Source organism: Rosa chinensis, chromosome 5 (assembly GCF_002994745.2).
Source record: "Rosa chinensis cultivar Old Blush chromosome 5, RchiOBHm-V2, whole genome shotgun sequence".
Taxonomy (NCBI): domain Eukaryota; kingdom Viridiplantae; phylum Streptophyta; class Magnoliopsida; order Rosales; family Rosaceae; genus Rosa; species Rosa chinensis.
Genome location: NC_037092.1, coordinates 47359020 through 47385751, shown reverse-complemented (window position 1 = coordinate 47385751; position 26732 = coordinate 47359020). Strand labels below are relative to the sequence as shown.

General features: G+C 37.4%; 1 protein-coding gene across 1 annotated transcript; it reads right to left on the bottom strand.

Annotated features, from left to right (window-relative positions):
• Window positions 1-24192: 24192 nt before the first annotated feature.
• Window positions 24193-25762, bottom strand: LOC112166354 (inactive protein RESTRICTED TEV MOVEMENT 2). Its single transcript, XM_024303179.2, has 2 exons — window positions 25474-25762; window positions 24193-25168 (listed from the first exon to the last, which is right to left on the bottom strand). The coding sequence occupies exons 1-2, from the start codon at window positions 25595-25597 to the stop codon at window positions 24288-24290; spliced, it is 1005 nt and encodes a 334-aa protein (XP_024158947.1). The 5' UTR covers window positions 25598-25762; the 3' UTR covers window positions 24193-24287.
• Between the last annotated feature and the right edge of the window lie 970 nt (window positions 25763-26732).

Below are 26732 nucleotides of genomic sequence, written 5' to 3'. Positions count from 1 at the left end.
TAAGGTAGAAATGAACTTCAAACTCAAGAAATGAACAAAGAAGAGCTAGAAATGATGGAATTGAAGGCAAGGAGGAAATGAAGGTCATAAATGGGAAAGAAATGGAGAAATTAAGTTTTCCTAATCTTACTGGGAAAAGGACTCCTAGTTGAAGTAGGAATCCTAATGCAACTAGAAGTGAGCTAAAAAAAATGGTGTTCAGAAATGAGAAATGACAGAGTCCTAGTTGTACTAGGAAACCTGATGACACTAGGAGTCCTGGTGATGCTAGGAGATGCTGTGGCTTCAAGATGACTCAAGATGGTTTAAGAACGTTCTAGAATGCACAAGAACTTTTGGCAATTGAAGAATGGGTTTTGAAATTGTCCAATTGAGAAGCATGGCCCAAAGATTGAAGCATGTGACTTGCATATGAGTTTTAGATCCTTCTTGACGTCTTGGAAGAACCCTAAATCAATTCTTATTGATTTTTGCTGAAAATAAATAGAAGATTCATGAAGATTTCAGCAAGAGCATATTTGGAGAGTTTGAGAGAAATTCTACTTAGTTTGCAACCAAGAAAGGAAAATAAAATAAAATAAAATAAAATCATTTTAGGTTTCTTGGTTGTATACTACATGCATGGTGGCCGAATTATGGCTAGGTCCATTGGAGAATTTTGGGCAAAGGAAGATGACTTGTTCTCTAATTCAAATGGAATTTTCTCATTGGTCAGATGATGCAAACTTGGAGAATTCTTAGGGAATTAAACCCTAGGCCATGCACTATATAAAAGAGGGATACAATGCCGTGAAAATCATCTCTCAACCCTAAATCAAAATCGCAATCTCTCCCCTTTAATCTCTCAAAGTTTCGGCCTCTCCAAGTGTTCAAGATTTTGAAGCCGTGAAGCAAGTTTATCCTCCATTCATCCATCCTTGCCGTAGCTCTCCTTGCCGTCCACAACTTTTGGAGACCTTCTTGCGTTCTTGAAGCATCTTTAAAAGTGTAACCATGAACCGTAGAACTTTGTTTTCGGTTTTACTATCTTGTAACTTAAAAATCAAATTGTGTAGCGTTCTATCTTTTGGTTTTCTTGGATGTTGCGATTTCTTGTTAGATTAAAGTATATGTTTTGATGTCTAGTTTCCAAAAACCTTGAAGCATGAATTTGTTTTAGGATTTTCAGATTTATAGTTTTCGAATTCTTTATATGTTCTTGAATGTTTGTTGATTTTGTACTTCAATCCCACCTTTCATGTTTCGATTTCTTTGATGACCAACTTAGGTTTCGAGTTTCATGATTGAATCCATAATAAGATGCTAGCATTCTAGGTCTTGTTAATTAAAGTGGAAAACCTATAATTCCTTAGGTAAATCAACAAAGAGAATTGCATACTCGATTAGCGTTCTAACTTATGTATTTTTCTTAAATTAATCAAACTTTCTAAGTGTTTAATGTGTTGAATATATGTGTTATTGGATTGGTCACTCATTAGCATGCATGTTTAATAGGGTTAACTATGGTGCGTTCATCTAGTTAATTTAACTAAGGAAAGTAATAAGAACCTATGCACGCGTCCATGGTTTGTTCTTGATTGATTTCGTGCAAGTATGTGTTTTGATTCGAAAATTATAATTTGTATCTTTGAATTCGTGTTAAAGCTTGTTAATTACATCATACATTCTCATATGTTCATCTTATCTTGATTCTTGGTTGATTGGTCATTGTAATTAGTTAGTTATATAATTCGTTTAGTAAATAAAACAATTTTCGAACCCCCCTTTAATTCCTTGTAATTTTTGCAAATATTATATATTTGTATTAATATTCTTTTCTTTGACGTTTAAATGATATGGGCACCCTCAATCCCCGGATGGAACGATCCCTACTTGCTATATACTACCAATTGTGAACAGGGTTAATTTTGAGAACTCAGTTTGAGCTCATCAGTTCTGTAGACCTCCAAGAAATTGCAGTATTCCCAATGGTAAAGACATAATCAGTTTGGGAATGTGCCTTGTGTGGGTCTGATAGATAGCCTGCATCAGCATATCCAACAAGGTGAGCATCATTATGAGGATCAAGGGGGTTTGATCCATTTCTTAATGCATAGGGATAGAATAAGCCCATATCAGTCGTACCTCTACGGTAGCAAAAAATGTCTTTTATGACATTGTAGTGGCGGCGTGTTGGCTCATTCCTATATCTAGCTAACAAGTTTACAGAAAATGAGATGTCCGGTCTAGTGCATTGAGCCAAGTACAATAATGCACCTATTGCACTTAGGTATGAGACTTCCAGTGTCAATATCTCTTCGTTATCATCTGCAGAATGAAAAGGATCTCTCTTAGGATCTAGACTTCGGACGACCATGGGAGTGCTTGAGGGCTTCACTTTATCCTCATTAAAACATCTTAACATCTTCTGGATGTGATTTGATTGATGAAACAAAATCCCATCAACATGGTGCTCGAGCTCCAGGCCAAGGCAGTAATTAGTTGTCCCAAGATCTTTCATCTCGAATTCAGACTTCAGGTGCTTTGAGGTTTCTTTGATCTCTTCAGGAGTACCAATCAGATTCATGTCATCGACATAGACCGCCACAATTGCAAATCCAGAACTTGTTTTCTGAATAAACTCCCATGGGGATAGTTCATTGTTTACATATCTCATCCCAATCAAACATTTACTTAGACAGTTATACGACATCCGTCCTGATTGTTTCAATCCATAAAGTGAATGCCTCAAACTTTCCGTATTCTAGAACTATTTGCATCGGGTATCTTAAGTCCTTCATAAACTTTCATGTATATCTCTGACGTTATGACATCTATTACGGGAGAATATGTCTCTCGTAATCAATCCCAGAGCGTTGAGAAAATCCTTGCGCCACTAGATGAGCCTTCTATCTCACAATCTTGTTTTTCTCATTACGCTTCCTTACAAATACCCATTTAAATCCTACATATTTAACATGGGAAGGTGTGGGAACGACAGGCCCAAACACCTTTCTCTTTGTTAACGAATCTAATTCGACCTGGATTGCTTCTTTCCATTTTTTGGCCAGTCATCTCTACGTTGACATTCATCAACAGAGCGAGGTTCGATGTCATCACTAGTTATAATTTTGGTAGCTACCGCAAATACAAATATATCATCAATGATAATCTCATTCCGATTCCAGATCCCACTTAAGCATGCATAATTTACTGAGATTTCTCTATTCTCGGGAGTGGGTTCAGACGTTGGAGCATCCCCCAATGTCGTCTCTTCTAGGACGAACCCATAATCCAGAATTGTCTCGTGAGATGGATCAGTTGATAAGAATTGCGATGTCTAGTGGATTAGTTTATGTCGGTTTTACCCTCTTCCGGGGATTATCCTTCGAACCTAGTGATCTACCTTGCTTTTGGGTAGGGACATGTGACTGGTTAGCCGCCATGGTCATACCTCGTCCATTTAGGACGACGCGTCCTATATGGACATCTATCCTTGTGGACACATTTGCAGCAGGTATATGTGATCCCGTTACTTTAGCTAGATGATGGACTCAAAATGAGTTTTCAAAATTAATCTTGTTGACAATTGTTAGTATATATATAGCAAGTAGGGATCATTCTATTTGGGGATTGAGGGTGCTCCTGTCATTTAAACGTCAAAGAAAGAATATTAATTACAATTATACAATATATATGAAAAATACAAAGAAAGGAGTTTTCGAATTGTTTTTATTTATAATCTAAATTAAACTAATTACATTGATCAATCAAACCATGAATCATAGATAATATGGACGACAAAGATGTATGATATAGTCAACAACCATTAACACGAAAACAAGATATCAAACAACAAATCACGAATCAAAACATGCACTTGGAAGAAATCAATCAAGAACAAAGAGGGACGCCTACAAGGTTTTTATTACTTTCCTTAGTTAAATTAACTAGATGAACGCACCATAGTTAACCCTACTAAACATGCAATGCTAGTGAGTGATCAATCCCATAACAAAACACATTCAACGCAATAAGCACTTAGAAAGTTTGATTGATTTAAGAAAAGGGGTCGTGACCACTTACCCAATTTCAGCTTAAAAATTGCCCACGTACTCCACTAAGAGTTTTTTACTCTCATTTACCCAATCTAACAGCTATTGACAGTTTTTCCCTTCATATGATTAAGAAATTGTATATATGCCACTATTTCCTCTCTCTCTCTCCACGTTGCCGACACCCTCTCTCTCCTTTCTCTGTCCCCGATCTCCACCTGTAGTCTCTCTCTCTCAGTGGCAACACTGATCAGCGCCAAAAAAATTATGGAGGAGCCTACAATCCTACAGTAGTGTCTAAACACGGTCACCATCTGGAGCAACCCTTACCAGAGAGCGAGGCCCCAGACTACTCTAGCAACGCAGCCGCCAGAGTCTGATCATGTAATGTGCCGCAAGTCCCTTTCCCGACCGAAGAAATTCTCTGCATGGACGTATCGAGTTGGAAACCTGACCCCGAGAATCTCAGTCCTCCTCCGAATTTGACCTCTACTGAGGCCGTCGGGCAAGGCCTCGCCTGAGATTCAAAGGCCAGATCCAAAAACGTTTGGTCGTGAAACCCTAAGAATGCGGCGAGGGAACAGATCGAAGAAGAAGAAAAGCCCTAACGCCGAGGTCTGTCTCAAGGTGAATAGTGATCACTCGGTGACGGTGGCGCCTCCACTAGCCTTGCAGGAACCTAACCGACTCAAGTTTGAGGTCTATGATGGCCCCGACGCCGATCCAACTCAGCCCCTTACACAACCACGCCCTGACGCCGGTCTCACACTCTTATGGGTGCCCAGAGAAATAAATTTTTTTTGTATACATTGAGCTCCGATGGGGAAGGAAAAAAAAAAGAACGTGTACAATTGAACATATAAATTGATCAATTGTGTATGTAGTGTTCATTTTGGTTTTGTGAGTTTATGCAATTCACTTGAGGGCAATAATATGATTATTGGAGGGTAATAATATGATTATTGGGAGGCAATAATATGAGTATTGGGGGGCAATAATATGCATATAAATTGATCAATTGTGCATGTAGTGTATTCATTTTGGTTTTGAGAGTTTATACAATTCACTGGACGGCAATAATATGATTTTGGGAGGCAATAATATGATTACTTGGGGGCAATAATATGGTTACTGGGTATTAGTAAATTCAGACGCCGGAATCCGGTCACCAGTCCGGTAGCCGGATTCCGGATTCCGGATTCCGGTTATCGGTTGCCGGATTTTGGTGACCGGTCGAGGGAGACCGCGACCGGCCATTGGTCACCGGAGCACAGCAAGGTGGAGGATGACTTCTCTCTCTAAGTGAGAAAGAAGGAGAGAGCAAAAAAGTCTCAAAAATAAATAAAAAGAATGAAAAAAGAATTAATTGGGTATTAGGGAAATAATCCCTTAGAGTGTTTTGGATAAATGGGGTTAAAAAACAGTTGGTGGAGCAAGTGAGCAATTCTTAAGCTGAAATTGGGTAAATGATCATTTCCCCTTAAGAAAAACATACAAGTTAGAACGCTAATCAAGCATGCAATTCTCTTTGTTGATTTACCTAAGGAATTATAGGTTTTCCACTTAATAATTAAGACTTAGAATGACAAGACCCAACTCGAAATTTCACCTGAAACCCGAGGTGCCCTACAGGCCTCACTTTTCAAGAAAGTTTGGCAGAACCTTCCCTAAAAGTGGACAATCCAAAACCTGTTAAAACGCATTTCACTTCTAATAGACCAACCTTATCCTCCTGAAGCCACCCTACTGATCGAACTAATATTTTTTTTATGTTTTTAGTGCATTTATCTCTATATTTTACTAAGTTATTCTCTTAACATTATCATTTCTAACTTAATTTTTGTTTTTAGGTACTTTTGAGTCGACAATGAAGGCAAGGAGGAAATGAGGTGTAGAAATGAGCAAAAATGGAGAAATGAAGTTTTCCCAGTCCTACTAGGTAAAGGAATCCCAGTTGAAGTAGGAATCTTGAGTTAACTTGGAGTCAAGCTCAGGGAAATGATGAGAAATGGCGAAAATGCAAGAGTCCTAATTGGACTAGGAAACCTGTTGGCATTAGGAGTCCTGATGATACTAGGATACCTGAGGAACTAGGAGAGCCCAAGAACATTCATAAAGCTTCTAGATGATGTCATGGACGACATGTCCAAGACCTGTGGTGGAAAAGCAATCAAGATTAGACAAGGAATCCTAATTGGACACAAGATACAACGCATCAAAGTCAAATTCAGTTCAAATTAGGAATCTGCCCGTGCAGATCAACCAAATTTGATAGAGTCCTGAGAGCAGCTCAGAATGAAGAAAATTATGAGCTTTACATGGTTGGAAAGATACGGATGTCTAGTTTCTAGAGATTTTTATGGTTCATCAATATCAATTTTCTAGAAGAAGTTATGGAATATTTAGTACAGGAAGGTCAAGCTGCAGTGAATCAGACTTTTGACGGGAATTTCTGTTTTGTGGCCCAAATCACATTGGGAAGCCCATGCCTAATCTATGCTTCATATTTCAGATAATATTGCATGTGGGATGTCCTAGAGGCTTTCAGAAGAGTTTGGCATCATCCTTGGAGAGTTTTAACGGATTACAACATGCAGAAATGATGAAATCAAGTCCAGATACGTTGCTTGTTGCTCACACCCCTATTTGGCCGAATTTTATGAGATAAAATCAGAAAATATTCATGTTAATTCAGAAAAGATTATCTTCCTAAAATCAAGGTGCAATTTTGAAGACTTTTCATTGGTTGAATGACGCAGAAAAGGTGATGTGGATTTATTTGATTGGTTTGTATTATGTGGACCAATTAATTAATTCCTAGAATTACTAAAGCAAGTAGAGAAAGACTTTGACACCAAGCTAGCCATGCAATATAAATAGGGGAGGGTGTAGACGTTTTCATCTTCATCAAACCCATAATCAAAATGCAAATCCTCTCCCTTTACTCTCTAAATTTCGATCCCTCTCCATTATTCAAGCATTGAAGCATCTCCATCTCCTTGCCGTAGTCATCATCAACGTCGTCCATCCTTTTGAAGTTCATCTTGTGTCCTTGAATCTCTTCAAAAGTGTAACTATGTCATTCTATCTTTTGTCTTTGGTTTCTTTGTTTTGTAACATTAAAAACAATTATACTAGCGTTCTAGGTTTTTGTTTTAAATGGATGTTTCGGATATTTGTGAGAATAAAGAGTATGTTTTGATATTTAGTTTTCTATAACTATGAAGCATGAAAACGTTTTAGGATTGTTAATTGTGATATCTCTATGTGATGATGATTGTTTGTTGATTTTGTGCTTCAATCCCACCTTTTATGTGTTTATCTTAGTTGGTTCGAAACAATTAGGGTTTGCATGCAATTGAATCCAAATTAAGTTTTGCTAGCGTTCTAGGTCTTAATTGCTTAAGTGAAAAACCTATAGTTCCTTAGGTAAATCAACAATGCGCTTTGCACGAAGATTAGCATTCTAACCTGTTGTCTTTGCTTAAATCAATCAAACTTTCATTGATTTTTATGCGTTAAATATGTTTGTTAGTGAGTAGGGTTCTATGATTAGCATTGCATATTTAATAGGGTTAACTATGGTGCGTTCATCTACTTAATTTAATTAAGGAAAGTAATAAGAATTTTGTATGCGTTTATCTCTGTTCTTGATTGATTTCTATCTTCATCATATGTTGATTCGTGATTTATAATTTGATATTATGTTTTTGTGTTAATGGTTGATAACTACATCTTACATCTTCTCCATTCATTTACTTCTATCTTGATTCATGGTTGATCGATCACATGTATTATATAGTTAGATTTAGATACAACTTTCGTAATCCCCTATCTTGTAATTTTGTAGATATATATTTTGTTTTATTTTTCTTTTATACTTTGTGAATAATACTAATTTGTTTAAGATTTTTGACAGGAAGTATACTCCAATCCCTGACTTAGAACGATACCCTACTTATACTCATACTACAATTCGATGTAGGGTTTAAATTGGCACTCACTTTGAGTGTATCACTTGCTCCCAAATGTAGACAACTCCACAAAAAGTATCAAAATAATTCAAATATTTCAAGTTTACAACCAACTCAAGAAGAAAATTTTCTATCTCCAACCAATCCATAATTTACAATATTAATACATAAAAATCCCATGGTTATCAGAGCAGTCTAGGAATAATAGAAAAACGGTACACAAAGTAGGTTAGCAAGTAACTTATGAATGATAGTGGGTAGCGGTGGTGCTAAGCCTCAACTCCTAATGTCAAACAGTTGCACTGCGAACTGGACATTTGAAACCAAAGGGCCTAGGGGGGAAAGCATATAAAAACATTAGCATGAGTGGACAAAAACAAATAAGCAAGATAATTTAAATAAAGCAAGCTTTAATACTTTCCCACATATTCATCCTTTAAAACCTTGATGCATGCAACATTTCTAAAACACAGCTTATGAAAACCGACTAGCCCTGCTAGTCACAAACAACCAAGTAAATAGAATGAAACTTCGATACTCAAGAAAATAAGACTAGCCCCACTGGTTAAATAAGATTGGACTAGTCCTACTAGTCAAGTAATAGGAGGATATGGGGAAGAGAATATCACCATACAACGAATGAGCCTCCCAGGCTCTTGAGCATTCCATGCTCTATCCTCAACTTCGACCCACAAACATAAAGTAAGTGAGGAGGAGCCTAGTCTGCAACTCACACTACACCAAAAACCTTATCTGACAACGGGAGAAAACCGTTGTGTGATTTGGAGGGCCACTGTTGTAGACCGAGCTGTTGTCTGTTGAAAATTCAGACAATGGTGGAACACAGTTGTCTGAGAAACACACAGACAACTGGTATGTATTATAAGTATTGTGTGATAGCTCGGCAGATGCCAAATGCAGCTGCACAGCAGTTGAGGCGCTGTCTTCAGACAACAGTGCTAGTTTTCAAGCTGTTGTATGTTAAGTTTGTCAGACAACATATTTTTATTCAAACTTCAGTTTTTGGACTATATCTGTTGCATGATTAACTTTTGAGACAACAAAGTTCAATTGGTTCTATTGTGTGATTACATTTTAGGACAACATAGTTCAATTGATTCTGTTGTCTGAATATAAATTAGAAGACACTAATTTGTTAAAAACCGATGTGTGATATGATTGATTGTAATGTGTTTCTGTCCCATTTTTTGCCATTCAGACAACATGTAGTCGTCATTATATCTAATCTGTTGTGTGATCATTTGAACATCCCATCCTAAATTAGATTGTGCATTCATTTGATCCATTTACCAAATGAACAGTACTTCATCAAATATAAACATTGCAAACCATCAAATGATTAATCTAACCAATACTTTAAACTTCAAAAGAAAAAAGGGTACATTTCCCAATCATTGAAGCCAACATTTTAAACAACAAAAGCATTTTAGTGCATACCCATCTACTTGGGACATCAAAAAGCTGATACATAGAAAAATTGTTCCAAAATATGCCACACATGGTGTGTGACAATGTACCAGCAGAGAAGCACAAAAAAGATGTTTTCCTTGTCAAAAATGTACCAGCAACAAGCGCGCTACTTCATGACTCATGCACATATGTGTTGACAACAAACTTTCCCCACTCATTTCGCACTTGATCAATATCTGCTTGGGTGTATTGGCTGTTGCCTCTCCCATCGAAATCAGTTAATTATATCAAAAGGATTAGTGAATCATTTTGGTGAATGAGGCATGGACATAATAACACACTTATGAAAAATTGAGTCAAGTGACTATATTTATATTGATATGCATACAAAAGTTACAATTGTAGTAGAACTTAATCACTAAAGTGATAACAAAATACAAAGAGATTAATATGTATAGCTGCACAATTATCTATAAATGAGATAATCATATGTAGATGATAATCAATAAGGAAAGAGGCTTTAGGTAATAGTGGGAGAGATATATCAAAGGTTATAATATAGGCCTAAACCCTTGCCCTTGAAGCTAACACGTTTAAAATAGTTAATCTAGTTCTTTGTCCCTGTCATAATCATTGTTTTCATTATGGAGCTGCAGTGACAATGAAATAGCTAGTTAGATGTTTCCAGCCAAGTTAATATAACTGTTATAAGGAATGTACCCTCGAATTTTAGAAGTACCATCCACTAGATTTAGATAAAATAGCATCTTTTGCACAAAATGAATATCAGATAGGAAAGTCACAGGACTAACCTGCAGATTTAGCGGTAGAAAATGCTTTCAACAGTACACTCAACCTGCAGACCAAGCCATTACCAACTGCAAGCCTACAAATCCTAAATAGCCAAGAAATCTGAGTAAGGGAATGACAGAAAACCAAGCAAAAAGTTAAAGCACAGCACACGGTAAAATAAGAAGGGAAATGAACTTTTTCCTTCTCAAAACATATAGTTTCTTGACAAAACATTTTGCTGTTTCAATTTACTTTCCCTTATCTTTTGAAGATCAACATGGCGTTAGTAAATTGTGAATTCCACTTTCCTCTACTTGTTCCCATTATGAAACATGTTGGTAGAAGAGGATTGTAAGCAAATGATCCAAGTAACAAAATTTGAAGAATATGGTAATGCTTTGGAACTTGATTAGTTCTGATATCAAGAGTTGCAATTAAAACCTTGATATATAAATGTTGCTGAATATACAATTTTTAGTGCTTATATCAATACTCCAATGTCCAAGCTGCAAATAGAACTTGAAATCTCACTACTATGCTTCTTTATAAACAAAAACTGAAACTATTTTACTCTCATCTGCATTTAATTACCTCAGTATAGGATGTCTCACTCAAAACTCCCAGCACAAGCTCCAGAATGTTGCTCCAAACTTCCTCAAATATGGGGCTAAAACTCATTATGGTTCTCCTAGGCAGAAAAAATACAAATATCTATCATATGTATTTCAATTATGTGAAAATATCACCGTACGATAGATGAGTGACAATTACATGATTTCAAGTTTATACGAAAGCCAGAGAATCTTAGTACCTAATAAGAAAAGTTAAATTGACCATTTCCATTCTGTGATTAAAAAGATCATATGACATATGGTCTTTGTAGTGGAAACTCAAAAAATAGTAAGTGGAGACTGCACCCATTTAATCAATTACCAGAAAGTAACTATCTTTGAATCATGCCTAGACTCTTTTTCAATCAATTACCAGTAAGAAACTATCCTTCATTCATGCCATTCATGTTATGCCAGTCGATCGAAAATGATGCTATGGATGTAGATAAAGGAATGAATTATGGGAATTAAAGAGAACATATAAGATTAATAAAGATAAAAAAGATAAAAAAATCCATGCTTTCCTCTTCCCCTGTTTAGGATGCTTTGGGGTGGGGGGTTGAGAGAGGGGATGAACTATTGCAGAGTCCAAAGAAATGTTTGTTATATCTAGATACCAATTAGAGTTGTAAGCCTCTAAATAATATATTTAACTGTGGGAGAGAGGATGAGATAAGCAGAATCCAAACATTTTTGTCATAGCTAGATATCTATTTAGAGTTTTAAGACTCCTTTTTTTTTTTGGCAATGTATCCTCACTACTTTTTGACTAGTATACTAAATAATGTACTTAACCAGAAGGAAACCCCAAATAAAACATTCAAAGCTTAGCAACATACGAAAGCTGCTTGAATATACAACATTATTTGGCCTGAAAAGAAAAGAACCCTAAAGGAACATATAACAGCATTCAAAACCAATTCCCTAAGGAATTAAAGACCAGATGTGAGCCTAACATGTCAGCACCTTTGCAGAAAAGTAATAATTGCCCATCTTCATCACGCACAATTACTGACATACGCTTCCTTTTGCTAGTGAATTCCAATAGATTTAAGACTTGATACTCCTTGTTTTTCCAAGATATGACCCAGGTATTAAGACAGAAGAAATTGAATAGAAAAGTTCAATCAAATACTTAGATAACAAAAAAATAAATAAAAAAAATCAGATAATCAACTTTCCACTAGTTGTCCTAGATTAGGATACTTTTCGCGGACAAACACACTTGATTGATTTCTTTTACAGAACTCAAAACCTAACTCACAAGCTGCAACAAAAATATATGAGAGAGATTTGAGAATATTAGTAGTGTTTCTAAGCCTAAGTTTCTTTGAATGAAGACTTTGAGCGTAAAGCTGTTCAAACCTTTCATCCCAGCAATCTCCTAGACCTGGACACTTATTAGGACAAAAGATGACCACTTTTCATTATTTCCAACACTTCATGAACAGATCAGGCACACAGAGAGCATAAAATAGGTACCCATTTAGCATATAATCGGGACTCTGCAAATGCTTACATTTTAAACTATTTGTTCTATTGTTACAGCTCATGAAGAAGTAACTAATACGAAAATTGAACAAATACACCTGTGCATTTCGTTGCATAAAGAAAGAACCGAGAGCTTCCTAGAATAAGATACAACCATCAAAAGATCCTTGCCCTGCATTTACAATAAGAGGACAAAATTAATTTTACTCAATGTAATACAATTTAGTTAATTCATGAAACAAAATGGTGAAACTTGTTGAATTGAACTACACACCTGGCGGTTTCGAGTTCGGAATCTGTCATTATATGGTAGGATGGCAATGTCTTTAATGGTACCAAACACAAGCTGCTCACATACAGACTGTACCATCCCCCAACTTCACCAATTATCACCAATTCTATCGATTTCTCTTGAAATGTCAAAAATCACATATCATATCATATCATCTATGTTTCTAATTCCACCAAAATCAAAACTAAAATGAGAATAGATTGACCTAGAGCTGAAAACAAAAGGGGTGTGTGTGTGTGTGTGAGAGAGAGAGAGAGAGAGAGCGGACCTTACCAAAAATGATGTGGTCGGAGTTGGAGAAGCGGATGTGACCGTAGAGGACCTGGAGAATGACGGTGCCTCAGAGGCACTTGGAGATGTAGTGAGAGCTGCTGGAGGTGGACGATGACGATGATCTAAACCATTCCACCTTTTGGAACTCAAATCAAAACCCTATTCAGAAACCACTTATGAAACCCCAAGCTGAAAGAGAAATTGATATGAAAGATTGAAAATCAAGAAAGAGAAACTAGCTTTTCCTCACGAAAAGTAGTTCAATTGAAAAGAAGAATGAAGAGCGTCTCTTCTCGATCTGGAAAACGAAAAAAAACCCTAAAATCAAAATCAGGAAATCCAAACATGGTAGAATGGGGCGAAGAGACCAAATCTAGAGAAGGAGAAAAAGGAATTACCTTCGTGGTGATGTTGCTTAGAATCAAAACTTCGAGCTTCTTCGTTTTTGGTTTGCAGGTCAGGGGAGATGAGAGAGGAAATGGGTTGGCTTTTGCGAGATAGACATGAACAAGAAGAGGGATTGAAATCAAAAACGATGAGTGCAGTCGAGTTGAGGAAACGGTTGTTTTCACAAAGTGTTGACGGGGAGACAGCAAATTCAATAGACCTAGCTAATTAAAGTTGTCGAAGGCGGGCTTTTAATTTTTGCTTTATGAATCAGACAACACAAAGACAAAGTTTTGTTGTCTGATTTTGAACAAATTAAACCTCAGCTAAGGTTCCAAAGAGGGAAAAGTTCCCGCTATAATATGCAACCAAAGTAACATGTTAGGCAATGCTTATTTACACAACGGAAATAACTCATTTGGTTGTGGGATCATCAATCTGGTGCTATATTTCAATCAAAACTTGTAGGTTTTGGGGGGCTTGAGTGCCATTTTGGGCCAAATAAAGGCACATCCAAATATTTCCCACTTTATCAAACAACAAAAGTAAAAAACCGTTGTATCATGTTTTGCATGCCACTCTCATACAACAATATCAAATATAACTATACTGTTGTACTATGTAGTACTAATTTGGAGCCAAATTTGAGTTGATCTAGGAAGGAAATCTGTCGCTATTTTTTTATGATCCACACAACAAATTATTCTTGTAACTATTGTGCAATGACCTTCTAAACAAAAACTTCAGAATTTTAACCACCTTATACAACGTAAGTTTAGTAAACACGTTGTGTGATTCACTTTCCTTTATCACACAACACTTTTTTTATTTTCGTTGTGCAAAAAGTGTTGTGCGTTAACGTTTTTGGTGTAGTGACACGTGAGGAGGAGAACTAAAAATAAAGCAAACTAAGTATGGTGAAAGAAAACATTTGAAATCCAGTAAATCCATTAAGCCTTCCCCAAAATCTCTCAAAAGAAAATCACGTGTACAATTCCCAACTGTACTCAGAAAATCTCAAGATAAACAAAAGAATCAACGACGTGTCCCACACGCCAAGATATTCTCGAATCCATAAACAAATAAGCGAGAAATGATAGATGGATATAATTCCATCGAAAATCACATTTTCGGAAATATTCCAGAAATCTCAAAGTCGACAAATAAATTATAATATGCAATTCCGGAAATCACCTCGGAAAAAATAATTTGTCAAAAATCAACATAAATCATAAATTCAAATCCGAGCATAACAAATTCGTATCTGAAACTCATGGCCGAGATAAATCATAATCAATCTCTGAAAATCATCATTGAAAGCAAATCCACGAGAAAAATCAAAATCAGATTTCGAAATCAAATCATATGCTCGAAATATAATATGATAATTAAATAAAGCATTAATTCAAGAAATAAATGCATGCATCATTATTTAGAACAAAAGTCCACTCATAGTATACGGCTAATCCTACCGTCGATATGCACTCTCCTCGTACGAGATCTTCTCTCGTCCTGTATAAAGTAGCAATCATAAACAACTAAACTATTCCTCTGAAAATATGTTTACTTTAAATTATAACGGACTCTAAACATTACTCTCGTAAATTAACACCTCCATTACTCCTCAGATTTAATCCAACTTCACCACTAACATCAATTCATTAATTTAAAGGTTCTAGGGCAGAACCGAGAGAAATCTGATGGTCGGATTCTCGTAAATCAATAATCAAAACTCCACACTTTGGAAAAATCAAAATCGATATCAAAACTTCTCCAATTTCTACCAAAATCATATCTAAAAATTCTACAACTCCCAATTAATTTATCTAGCCAAAAACAGCAAACCAGAATCTGTCCTATACGCCTCCACGCACTACCAACATTGGCGGCCGGCCAACTCCAAACCGGGACACCAAATTCTACCAGCAAGATCATCTGAACAATCCAAACAACTTTCTCAACTACAACAAAGCCTAGAAATACCTTGGTTGGCTGGAAATCGAGCTTGATAGGAAAAAGGGTCGATTTGAACAGTAAAATCTTCAAATCTTCGATTCTCCTTCCACACCTCAAATTGGATCATGAAACTTGGAGCGATTTATCAGCGAAGGATGGGTTTTTCGATTAGGACCGGTTTTGTCAACGATGATGGCCGGAATTGGGAGAATTGGAATCAGGAGCTTCGATTCGCTCTTCTCTGGCTAAATTGTCGTGACCCACTACTATAGACTTGCGGAGGAGGAGAAGGTGGTTCTATCAAGATCGGTGGCTCACCATTTGGTGGCAGGACGGCGAGGAATTGACGAAAAAAATGAAAAGGGCTAGAGAGAGAGAGAAAGAGAATGTGCGAGGGAGGAGAGAGAGAGAGAGAGAGAGAGAGAGAGAGAGAGAGAGAGAGAGAGAGAGAGAGAGAGAGAGAGAGAGAGAGAAATTTTACTGGGGTTCTAGGTTTTGATTATGACTTTCACATCTCATACTCCCCTCCTTATATAGTGCACGGCTAGGCTTGGTGTCCATGTCTTCTCTCTACTTGTCTTGCATCATTTGACAAATCAAAATATTTCATGAGAAGTAGAATCCATATCTTTCTCTTGATTGCCGAAATCACCAATGAACCTAGACCCTATTTCAGCCAACTTTCATGTAGAAAGTAATCAAGAAACCTAAATTGATAATTATTCTCTTTTATTTTCTGAAAGTAATCAAGAAACCTAAATTGATAACTATTCTCTTTTATTTTCTTTTCCTGATTGCACACGAAGTATATTTTCTCCCAAACTCTCCTAAATTGATTCTTGCCGAAATCTTCTTGAATCTTCTCTCTATTTTCATGGCAAAAAATAATAATATTGATAATAAAACTCCCTGAGATGTCAAGAGCTGTCTAGAAGGTCACATGGAACTCACAAGCTTCAATCTTTTGGGCCAGGCTTCTTCAATTGGACATTCTCGAAGCCCATCTTTGTATATGATGCCATTTTTGATTCTCCAGAACATTTTTGAACAATCTTGAGTCATCTTGAAGCCACAACATCTCCTAGCCTTCCTAGGTATTCTAGTATCATCAGGACTCCTAATGTAAACAGGTTTCCTAGTCCAATTAGGACTCTTCATTTTTGAGATGTTCTGGAACTTTCCTGAGCTTTCCTTGTGCAACAGGGACTCCTAGTTATGTTAGGTTTCCTTTTCCTCGTAAGAATGGGTTTCCTTGTCTAACTGGGATTCTATCATTAATATTTCTCATTTATGATCATCATTTCCACGAGCTCACTCCTAGTTGACTCAAGATTCATACTTCAACTAGGATTCCTTCTCCTAGTCAGATTGGGAAAACTTAATTTCTCCATTTCTTGTTCATTTCTACGCCTCATTTCTTCTTTGCCTTCATTTCTAGCTCTTGATAGCTCATTTCCTGCGTTTGGAGCTCAAATGTACCTAATTACAACAAAGTAAGTTAGAAATGATAATGTTAAGGAAATAACTACGTAAAATGTAGAGAGAATGGCATTAAAAACATAGCAATTATTTCTCCTATCACTAGATCAGAGAAAGCGTCTAGCATATTTTGGGCTACACTCTCTAGATCTAGAATTCTCTGCACTTCATTATCGCATTATGCGGTTGGGGGATGTCACGCCCTGATTGTACACATGAAAATCGATATATAATCCCATAATTACATATGCGTGAACGTGCAGCCATCAATACAAAATACCTAGAAACTTTCTCCCTTTTAACCCAAGCACATATTGATGCCCTGAACCCACTATGTCAATATTGACCCGCTCCACAGAGTCATATATTACAATGCTTATGAATTAAATTGTCAACAAAAAAATAAAACGTAAATGCTCCTCAGAGCTAACTACACAATGAAAGTCCTTATCAACGGTAAAGTCACAAAAACGGCTTCCTACCGTAAAGCTGCAAGGATGCAGCCACCGCTTCAGCCACATTACCTAACGTGTAAGATTAACCCCTACACCATTTGAATGGTGCACCGGATTGCCACACAACAAACCCGGTAAGCTTTTGCAAGCCCTTATGAGTAAACTCAAAATCACAAAGCAAAACACATTTTCAAGTCACCTCAACCTAAACACGATATGCACAATCTCACACCTACGGCCATCAATTCCATAACCTTTCATATCGTGCCTACATAAGTCAACTGGTGACTAAAGCCGCATGCTCAGATTCTCAACTAGCGTCCCATTACACAAATTCAATCAAACAAGACTTCCTCAAGCAATGTTTGACTCCATTCTAACGGACTACGGGGAATTCCAAATCACACTCATTCCCCCCCCCCCTCCCCCCCAGGAGCTTTTTGTCATCAACATGACATCAAAGGTGAAAAACAATGAATCACCTTCCTATCCTCACCACAGAGTACAATTCGTCACCACTATGGCTCTTAAGATAAATCAAACCAGCAATCAATACAATCAAGAAGAAACAAAGCAATCACATTTCAAAACAAACAAAACAATTCATAGTAACCCCTGCATATAATTTAGTTCAGGTTGTCACATTAAGTCAAGTAATTCAAGTCAAAGTAGTCATCGTAATTCCACACTCTGACGTCTTTAGGTAGCCCCGACCATCACAACAGTCTTCTCAATTATTGTTAACTTAATAACAATTCAGCTCTGCTACCGAGCAGTAATCACACTGATCATCGCACAGATTCCACCGATCATCATGCAGATATTCATCATCTTACTGATCATCACATAGATTTCAAGGATCATCACATAGATAGCAATTGTCCAGCTGATTATCACATAGATTTTGCCGGTCATTACGCAGATAGCCGTTGTCCTACTGATCATCACATAGATAGCAATTGTCCAGCTGATCATCACATAGATTTTGTCGGTCATTACACAGATAGCCGTGATCTAGCGAATCATCACACAGATTTCACCTGTCATCATGCATATAGCAATCATCACGAAGATTCATCACCCTGATTTCAATGATTCATTACACAGATATTCCTACACAAGCTTTACATGGCAATCATCACAAAGATTCATCATACTGATTTCAACGATTCATTACACAGATATTCCTACACAAGCTTTACATAAATCATCACAAAGATTCATCAATACACATATATTTCACGTAAATATATATATATATATATATGTAGTCATTCACTCAAGAATACCACTAATACCAACTATAGTCGTAGTTAACCTAATAACTCCAAGACAATAGGGTAATCTTGCTCATAACAAATATCGATCATGCTCATAACAAATATCGTGAGATTTACTCACCTTTGAATCCCGCTGTGTCTTCACACGAGAACCAAAACAAGCACAATCGCCGAAATCCATTCAACAAGTCCAACAAGCACTTGAACACATAGCCTTGATTCAGTCAATGAATCACAAATAATTAAAGTTTGAATCCCCAAATCGAACCACAATTCTCAAAGTAACGCCAATCGAGGCGAAACCACATCCAAGACCTCCCAAAGTCTCCGGAATACTTCTACGATCGATATGTCAAAATCACAAGTCGATCGGACTCTCAAATCCTCACGGATCAAATCATCAAATGGTCCGAAACCGTAAAAATCATAATATATTCATACGATCTCCAAAAATTGCTTATTATATATCGAAATGCTCGTATCGACGAGTAGATGATATATAAAACCAAAAACTATCCATTACATGGCCGGTAGGCCCCCACCAGCGCCTCCACAGAAGGTGGTGCCGCCGCCCGGTCAAACTCGACCACCGGAAAATCAAGGCCAACAAACATGATCAACATGAAGAGTAGAGCAACTTTCATACCTAGAGCTAAGCCTAAATCGGTCTAGATCGTCCTAGATCATGCCTGCAAGATCGATCAATCGTTGCCGTCTGATCACTCTCCAGATTCACTGTGCACCACAGATCTTCAACCCTTGATCTTCCACTCCACACGCAAAATCGTCCTTCAAGGCGGGTATGAGGATGATTAAGAGGAGGAGAAGATTCCAAAACCGAGAAGGATCGGCCGAGATGTCGCCCGAAAAGTGGATTTCCGATCAGGTTGGTCTGCCGTCACTGTTCACGTCTTTGATCTCCTTCTGGGTTACTCCACCGGTGAAACTGACACCAAGGGTCGACGGAGAAGGGCTGGGCGATCGATTTGGGCCGGGTCTGTCGTCGTGCGTTGCCGGAAAACGGAGATGGATCCGGGTCGGGTCACCGTCGGGTTGCGCGGTATGAGGAGAGAGAACAGAGAGAATCTGATTTCCGGAAATGGAAATTTCCCAAAATGAAAATAGTAAGTTTTCGAAAAAAGTAGTAAAGTTTCCGAAAAGAATCTACGAAATGAAAATAGTAAATTTCCTATTTATAGAATTTTCCCAAACGTCAAACTCTCATAACTTTCTCATACAAACTCTGATTCTTGCGTTCCACATGTTCACGAACTCGTATCGACGCGCTCTACAACTTTCATGAAGGAAGTTTTCGGAGAAACCCAACGAATAAAAAGTCAACCTTTGCAACCCCTTTAAAACCATATTCTTTGAATAATTATTTGCCCGAAACACTTCCGCTCCATCCACGAGCCACGAAACTGTCCAATAATCACAATTTAGATTCTTGAAAATCCTCAAAAAATAAATACAAATTTCTGGGGTACTACAGGGGATCGAGATGAGACATAGTGGGGACATTCCACGTCAATTCACATTGTTCATTTGGAATGGTAACGTTCTTATATCCCCATAACGACGAGAAGACTTTTTCATCAAAGTGACAATCCACAAATCTAGTGATAAAAGAGATCGACCATCAAAGGCTCTAAAAAGCATATAGTGGATGGGGATTCATAACCGACATATATGCCCATCCTTCGTTGAAGACCCATTTTTGTACATTGTGGCAGCGCAATTGGCATGAAAACTGCAAACCCAAATACATGTAAGTGCAAAGCATCAGGTTCGTACCCAGTCACCAACTGTAATGTGAAATAAGGTTGGGTGGCAATGAGTCTCAGTCGGACCAACATGGCTGCATGCAAAATTGCATAGCCCCACACAGATCTTGGTAATGATATTGGAAGCTTGGTGAGCATTACCAAGATCTGTGCGATCATTTGTAATCTTTTAATGAATACTTCTGCGAGACCATTTTGGATGTGAACATAGGGAATTGGATACTCAACATTAATCCCAAGGGACACACAATAATCATCAAAAGATTTCGATGTAAACTTTTCGGCATTATCAAGTCTTATGGACTTTATTGGATAATCTGTGTGGTGAGCCCTTAATTTAATAATCTGGGCAAGGAGTTCAGCAAACGCAGCATTTCTTGTGGATAATAGTGTAACATGTGACCACCTTATTGATGCATCAACCAAAACAATGAAATATTTAAATGGTCTGCATGGTGGTTGGATAGGTCCACATATATCCCATCTTATCCTTTGTAGAAAATGGTCGGAGTTTTTTTCAGTCTTTGCATATGTTGTTCTTACATATAATTTTCCCAATGAGCAAGCTTGGCAATATCTGTTACTTTACACAAGATCCTTATTGGTAAGTGGATGTCCTTGGGATGAATTTAGGATACGGCGCGTCATAATTTGACCTGGGTGTCCCAAACGGTTATGCCAAAGCAAGTAGTTGCTCGAATTGGTTAGCTTCCGGCTAATTATGTGATTTGCCTCTACCGATCTAATTGTATTCATGTAGAGACCACTCAAAAGGCATTTAGCTTCTCTAATATTGTACGCTTCTGGCCATAAAAATTGAAGGTTATGCAAAGATATTCCACTCCTTTTTCCTCAGTGGTTTCAACGTGATATTCGTTGGCCCAAATAACTTTAAAACTCAATAATGTTCTTCTGAAACGTGAAGAATATAAGGCCTCATTAACGGTAAATTCAGTACCATTGGACAACATAAAATGGGCTTTGTCATGGCCCTCTATCAGGTTGGATTGACCTGATATAGTTGTCATAGAGGTATGAGTAGACAATAAGTTTGAAAAATACTTCCTATCTTGAAGTATGGTATGCGTAGTAGCACTATCAGCCAGACAACAAACTTCCCCACAAGACATGCCTATTCATAAATTTAATTCAATGGATCACATGTATGAAAATAAATTACTTTATTGAATTAAACATCCAAGCATAACCAAATTATATAAAACCAATATTCCAAAAATCACCAAAGATAATCCGAAAAATAGAAGGCATTTTTCATAACAATAATATAGATATGGCACAAGTGCTTATTATGTCCATGTCCTCAATTTTTCAATCCTCGATGTATCCATTGGCTGCTTGGAAATCTGTAATCTCAAAGGTGGTATCCATAGGGATTGACTCTTCCACAAGGTTGGCCTCATGAGTTCCGCGTCTGCCGTGATGCTCTCCTATATCTTCATCTGTTGCATCGCAGGTGCGGGACCAATGGTTAATGCCTCCATATCTATAACACAGATTATGCTAATTCTGAGGGCGACGGGCCAGGCCAGCGTTCTCTCTAATTTGAGCTTGTCAGACTTGGGCATTCCGGTTTCTACCACGTGGGCCATTTCCTAGGTGGTCACTGTCATAAGGCCCATTTCTGGGCTCACTTATCCTTCCATGTCTCAAACATTCAGACCTTCTTCCCCTTCCACGGCCCGGTTCCTCCTAGCACAGTTATTTTCGTGATGGAAAATAACATTTGCTTCAGTCAAAGGAACTGCTCTGGTGCCGCTAGACCTTGCTTGATCATTCCTCAAAAGTAAGTCATTGTTCTTTTCAGCGAGCAACAGGATGGTGACCAATTTTGAGAATCTAGCAAAGTTTCTCTCCCCTTATTATTGTTGCAGGACCATACAGGAAGGAGGGAAGGTGGAGAAAGTTTTCTCTAATAGATTAGCTTCTGTGAGCTCTTCTCTACAGAATTTTAGTAGTGACTGAATCAGACAGATTTCAGAGTTATACTCATTGACAGTCTTGAAATCCTGGAAAAGTATGTTCTACCAACCGTGCCTTGCTTCCGGCAAGTAGATGGCCCTCTGATGGTTGAATCGCTCTTCTAGAGAGACCCAAAGAGACCGTGGGTCCTCTTCAGCTAAATATTCCACCTTGAGTGCTTCCTGATGAAAATCATAGCCCTTACCTTCATATCTTCAGGGGTGATGTTGTTAGCAATAATCGTTGATCTCATCTTATTTGCAGTCAGATAAAGCTTGACATCCTGGGTCCACTTGAGGTAGTTCCTTCGGGAAACTTCGAAAGCAACAAAGTCAACCTTGTTGAGATTTGACATTCTCTACGAGGATTTAAAGGACAATAGTTAGTGCTATGGGTAATAACTTCGGGTAATAACTTCCATAAGCAATCAATAAGAACTTCAGGTTCTATAACACGATATGAAAAATAGGATTAAACATGTATGGTGAATTTGTGAAGGAAACTTCAAGTTCCTTATATGGCATTATCGAAATTACAGGTTCGATACACATGAAATGTTATTACTCAACCCTTTCGGTAACTCCAATTAAACATGACCGGGTAAGAGTATGAGGTTTAGGTAGAGCGAGGCTCACTTGAGTACACTGCCTCAGTGGATCTTACCTAGACATCGCATCTAATTGGATGAGCCTAGTTGGAAAGATCAATAACCTTTCAATGTTATCGAAACTACGGGTTCGATACGTGTGAACTTCTGGTTCAATATTTATGTATGAACTTCTGGTTCAATATTTATCTGTGAACTTCGGGTTCATTAAGTACCTGCATTCTACGCCTATATATTCTAATGCAAAGAATTTAAGCGAGTAAAATATTTAAATTTAATATGATCAAATAGAGAAGCAAGTAACACCACAAAATCATTATGATAATAAATAATGAAGGAAATAAATACCACAAAATCGTTATAGTAATAAGTGCAATATATGTCATTAAGATGAAATAATTAAATAATAAAGGATAAATTGTGAAATTATTATGGTAATGAGTGCAAATTATTGTGGTAATTAGTTTGGATAAATATCAATCAAAACCAAAACATGGATTGATCAATTGCCAATTAAATGGTGTTGAATCTGCTTCTGGCAGAATTAATATTAAATGGTGTTGATAAATACCAACTTGCCATAAGAGCACAGTGGACAACATGCTGGGTTGGTGCATGTTGTTGCTGGGTTCGAATCCCAGGAGCAGCACTATCTGCTTTTGCTTGTTTTTGAATTGGTATGCGACACATGAACGAATATATATAAATATATATACCAAATAAATAAATCATATAGGATTAGGGTTCATGCATCATGGTGATTTTTCCTATTCAATCAAAGGCTTGATAATCATGAATGTGAAATTGAAAATTTAGAAAACCTACTTGGTTGTAGAGCTAGTAGGGTGACGTTGATTGAATGATCGATGAACCGCCTCTTCTCCGCAACTCAAGAGTTATTCGCCTCTTCTCTTGGCAATCCACAATCCGAATCCTAGAGCTATTCGTGTTGATAACGTGTTGTAAAATGAAAGTAAAGTATTTCAAAAAGAGTGAGAGTTTGAATGCATAGAGATGGAGTGTATCTATTCATTTCACCATGAGGAGGTTTATATAGGAGTATATGGTGTACACAAAAAGGTAACGTTTAATAGCAACATCAATTACTCCTACATACAAGTCTATCAATCACTAATCGATAGGGATAGACACATATCACTCTACATCTATTTACACGATTTAGCCGTAATTATTTACAACAGGAAGAAATATATAGCTTTTGTTGTTTTATTTCTAATCCCAAAACAAAAAAAACAAAAAAATTACCATAATAGCCAAAAACTATCTAATGTCACATTAAAGGGATATTAAAGTTTAGAAAAGAAAGCCTCTTTTATTAATAAATAAAATTAAGAATTACCCATAATTATATCAAATTAAGCCCTTTTTATTGAATTTATGCTGTATATTGTAATCTTGCATATGATATTGTGCCATGCACATGTACTGTCTTACATTTAGTTACAGCTCTTGGCGTTTGAATTCCTCAATGGAATTGATAGCATATTTAACATATAAACCTATTATTAGAACAAATCCAATTGCCACAGCCAAGTTTATTACCACTTTCCTTGGCTCCTTGAGCTCCATGACCAACCCATCAACAACCTGCCTGAAATAACCACGCCCTCGTGGCCTCATACTACAGTACTCCTCAGGTTTTGCATCCTCCTTTGTTGAATATTCCCGATCAACCATTTTACCGCGATTAGCATCTTCAGTAGTAGGTGATTTTTCTTCGACATTTTGAGCATTTGCCGAAAACCCATCACTCTTTTCTTTCTCCATCGATGTCTTCTTAGAAGTCTCAGCTGCTCCCTCATAAGTAGTACCGCTCTTATCCACCTTACTTGGTTGATCAGTAGTAACAGCTGCATATACCTTCTCCTTCTCTAGAGATCCATCGGTTTTGTTCTCCTGAATGGGTTTTGAAGGCGGTACTTGTTCTTGAGCCGCAGCATTGGTCTTTTGAGCATTGTTGATCTCCTGAGTCGAAGCTGCTGCGGGTTGTGGTACATAAGTGGTAGTGCTGCTTGTGGGCTTTTGAGGCTTTGGAATTTTTGCTTCTACGGGTGGTGGTGGTTTTTCAGTTGCTGGCTTTAGTGGTTTCTGATCCTTTTGTGCTGCTGTCTCAACCGGAGCTATGGTTTTCGGAATCTTGACGTAAAGGAAGCCGTTGTCAAACCTGGCAGAGGTTTCATTAACATCACAGTTTGATGGAACTTGAATTTCTTTGCGGAAGCGCTGCCATACATTGTTTTCCGGACGAACTGGGCGTTCACCGAGCACCCTTATGTTTCGAGTTGAGGTTACTTGGATCCTCAGATTCTCCTTCTTATATCCTGCATCAATGCATTACTTCAGCTTTTATACACATGAATTGTATGTACGTATATTCGAAAATTATGACGAGTACTATGCATCTCTATGAAATTAATCGACTAATTATTTTGTATATCGAAACTGACTAAAATCGATGGAACTGGTGAAGTTCCTGATTAAGTAAGGTTTTAGCAAAATATTATCCCGATGCAGTCTGCATATATATAAGGTTTTTCTAGCTCATTCGTCACCACTAACCCTCAACCTAATTATTGTAGATGATAATTTAATAGTATGTACAATAGGCTAGGGAACTATGACAAACCCTGTAGATTGACAATGAGAGTGTCATATCCTTCGTCTTGAACCCATTCTGCTGATGACGGTAGTTCAATATCTTCATAAACCCGATTAGCTGTTGCTGCAAATGGCCTTCCCTCCGTTGCCATACCTTAAGTAATTAGTATATATTTGACTTCTCTCTCTCACAATATTGATCGATGTATTTCTGAAATCTGAGGGAAAATGGGAGCTGTGGGTGGATGGATTTATAAACATACAATGCCTTCTGAAGATTGGCTTGTGATTTCTTTGGATTTGGTTATTCCTTTTCTGTCTAGCTAGCTTTCTCTAGGTCGGAGATCGAGTGCTTTCAGTGCGTTTGTGTATATAGAAATCAAGAAATGATATGCTGCAAGCATGAAATATGCTTTAATTTGTTGCATGGAGTTAATTAATGGGTGACTTCATGCAAGGGCAAAGTGAAGGTTCATATATTCCTTGTCTCTTTCACCTACTTTTCTTTAGTCTTTAATTAACTAAAGTTTCTTGCTACAATTGGAATCTTCATTGTTTTAGGACAAGGATTATGATCGAATTGGCCGCGACATGATTTCACATTGGATCTATCAGGCCTCATCAACGGACCGGGTCGGGCCGGGCCTTACTCCATTTTTAAATAGTAGCGGGCCGGGTCGGGCCAGACTTTATTGTAAATTGAAGGATCCAAGCCCATCCATTTAATGCGGGCCTCGCGGGATTTTTCGGGGCGGGCCGGGCTAAGCCTTGAGGGCTTTTTCGGGGCGGGCCTTGCGGGTTTTATTTACAAATAAATCTTTAAAGATAATATTTTTTATAAACTTATATTTATATATCATACACTCCAAAGAGAAACCTCTATCAACTTAAATAAAATAGGAAAACCGACCGTTTGATGAGATTATTATAATAAATTACGAGTGTGGTAAAAAATTTAGCCAATTTCACCATATTTTCGAATCCGATCGAATTGGTCAACTGTCATTACTTGTATGTTTTCTTGGTTGATTGATGACATGACGACCGCAAAACGTGCTTATTTTTTCACATCATGTTTGTAAATATTCCATCGATGGATGTGCGTGGACATAAAATAAAATTTTCAATTTTAATTACAAAAATGTTGGCCTATATCAATTTGTCTCTTAAAGTCGTATGACTTGTATATTACATTTAAATTGTTGAGGTTCATTCTAAAGCAACCATGAAGTGGAAAATGAATTTAGAGAAATCAACCGCTCGATTGAGAGATTGTAATATTTTATG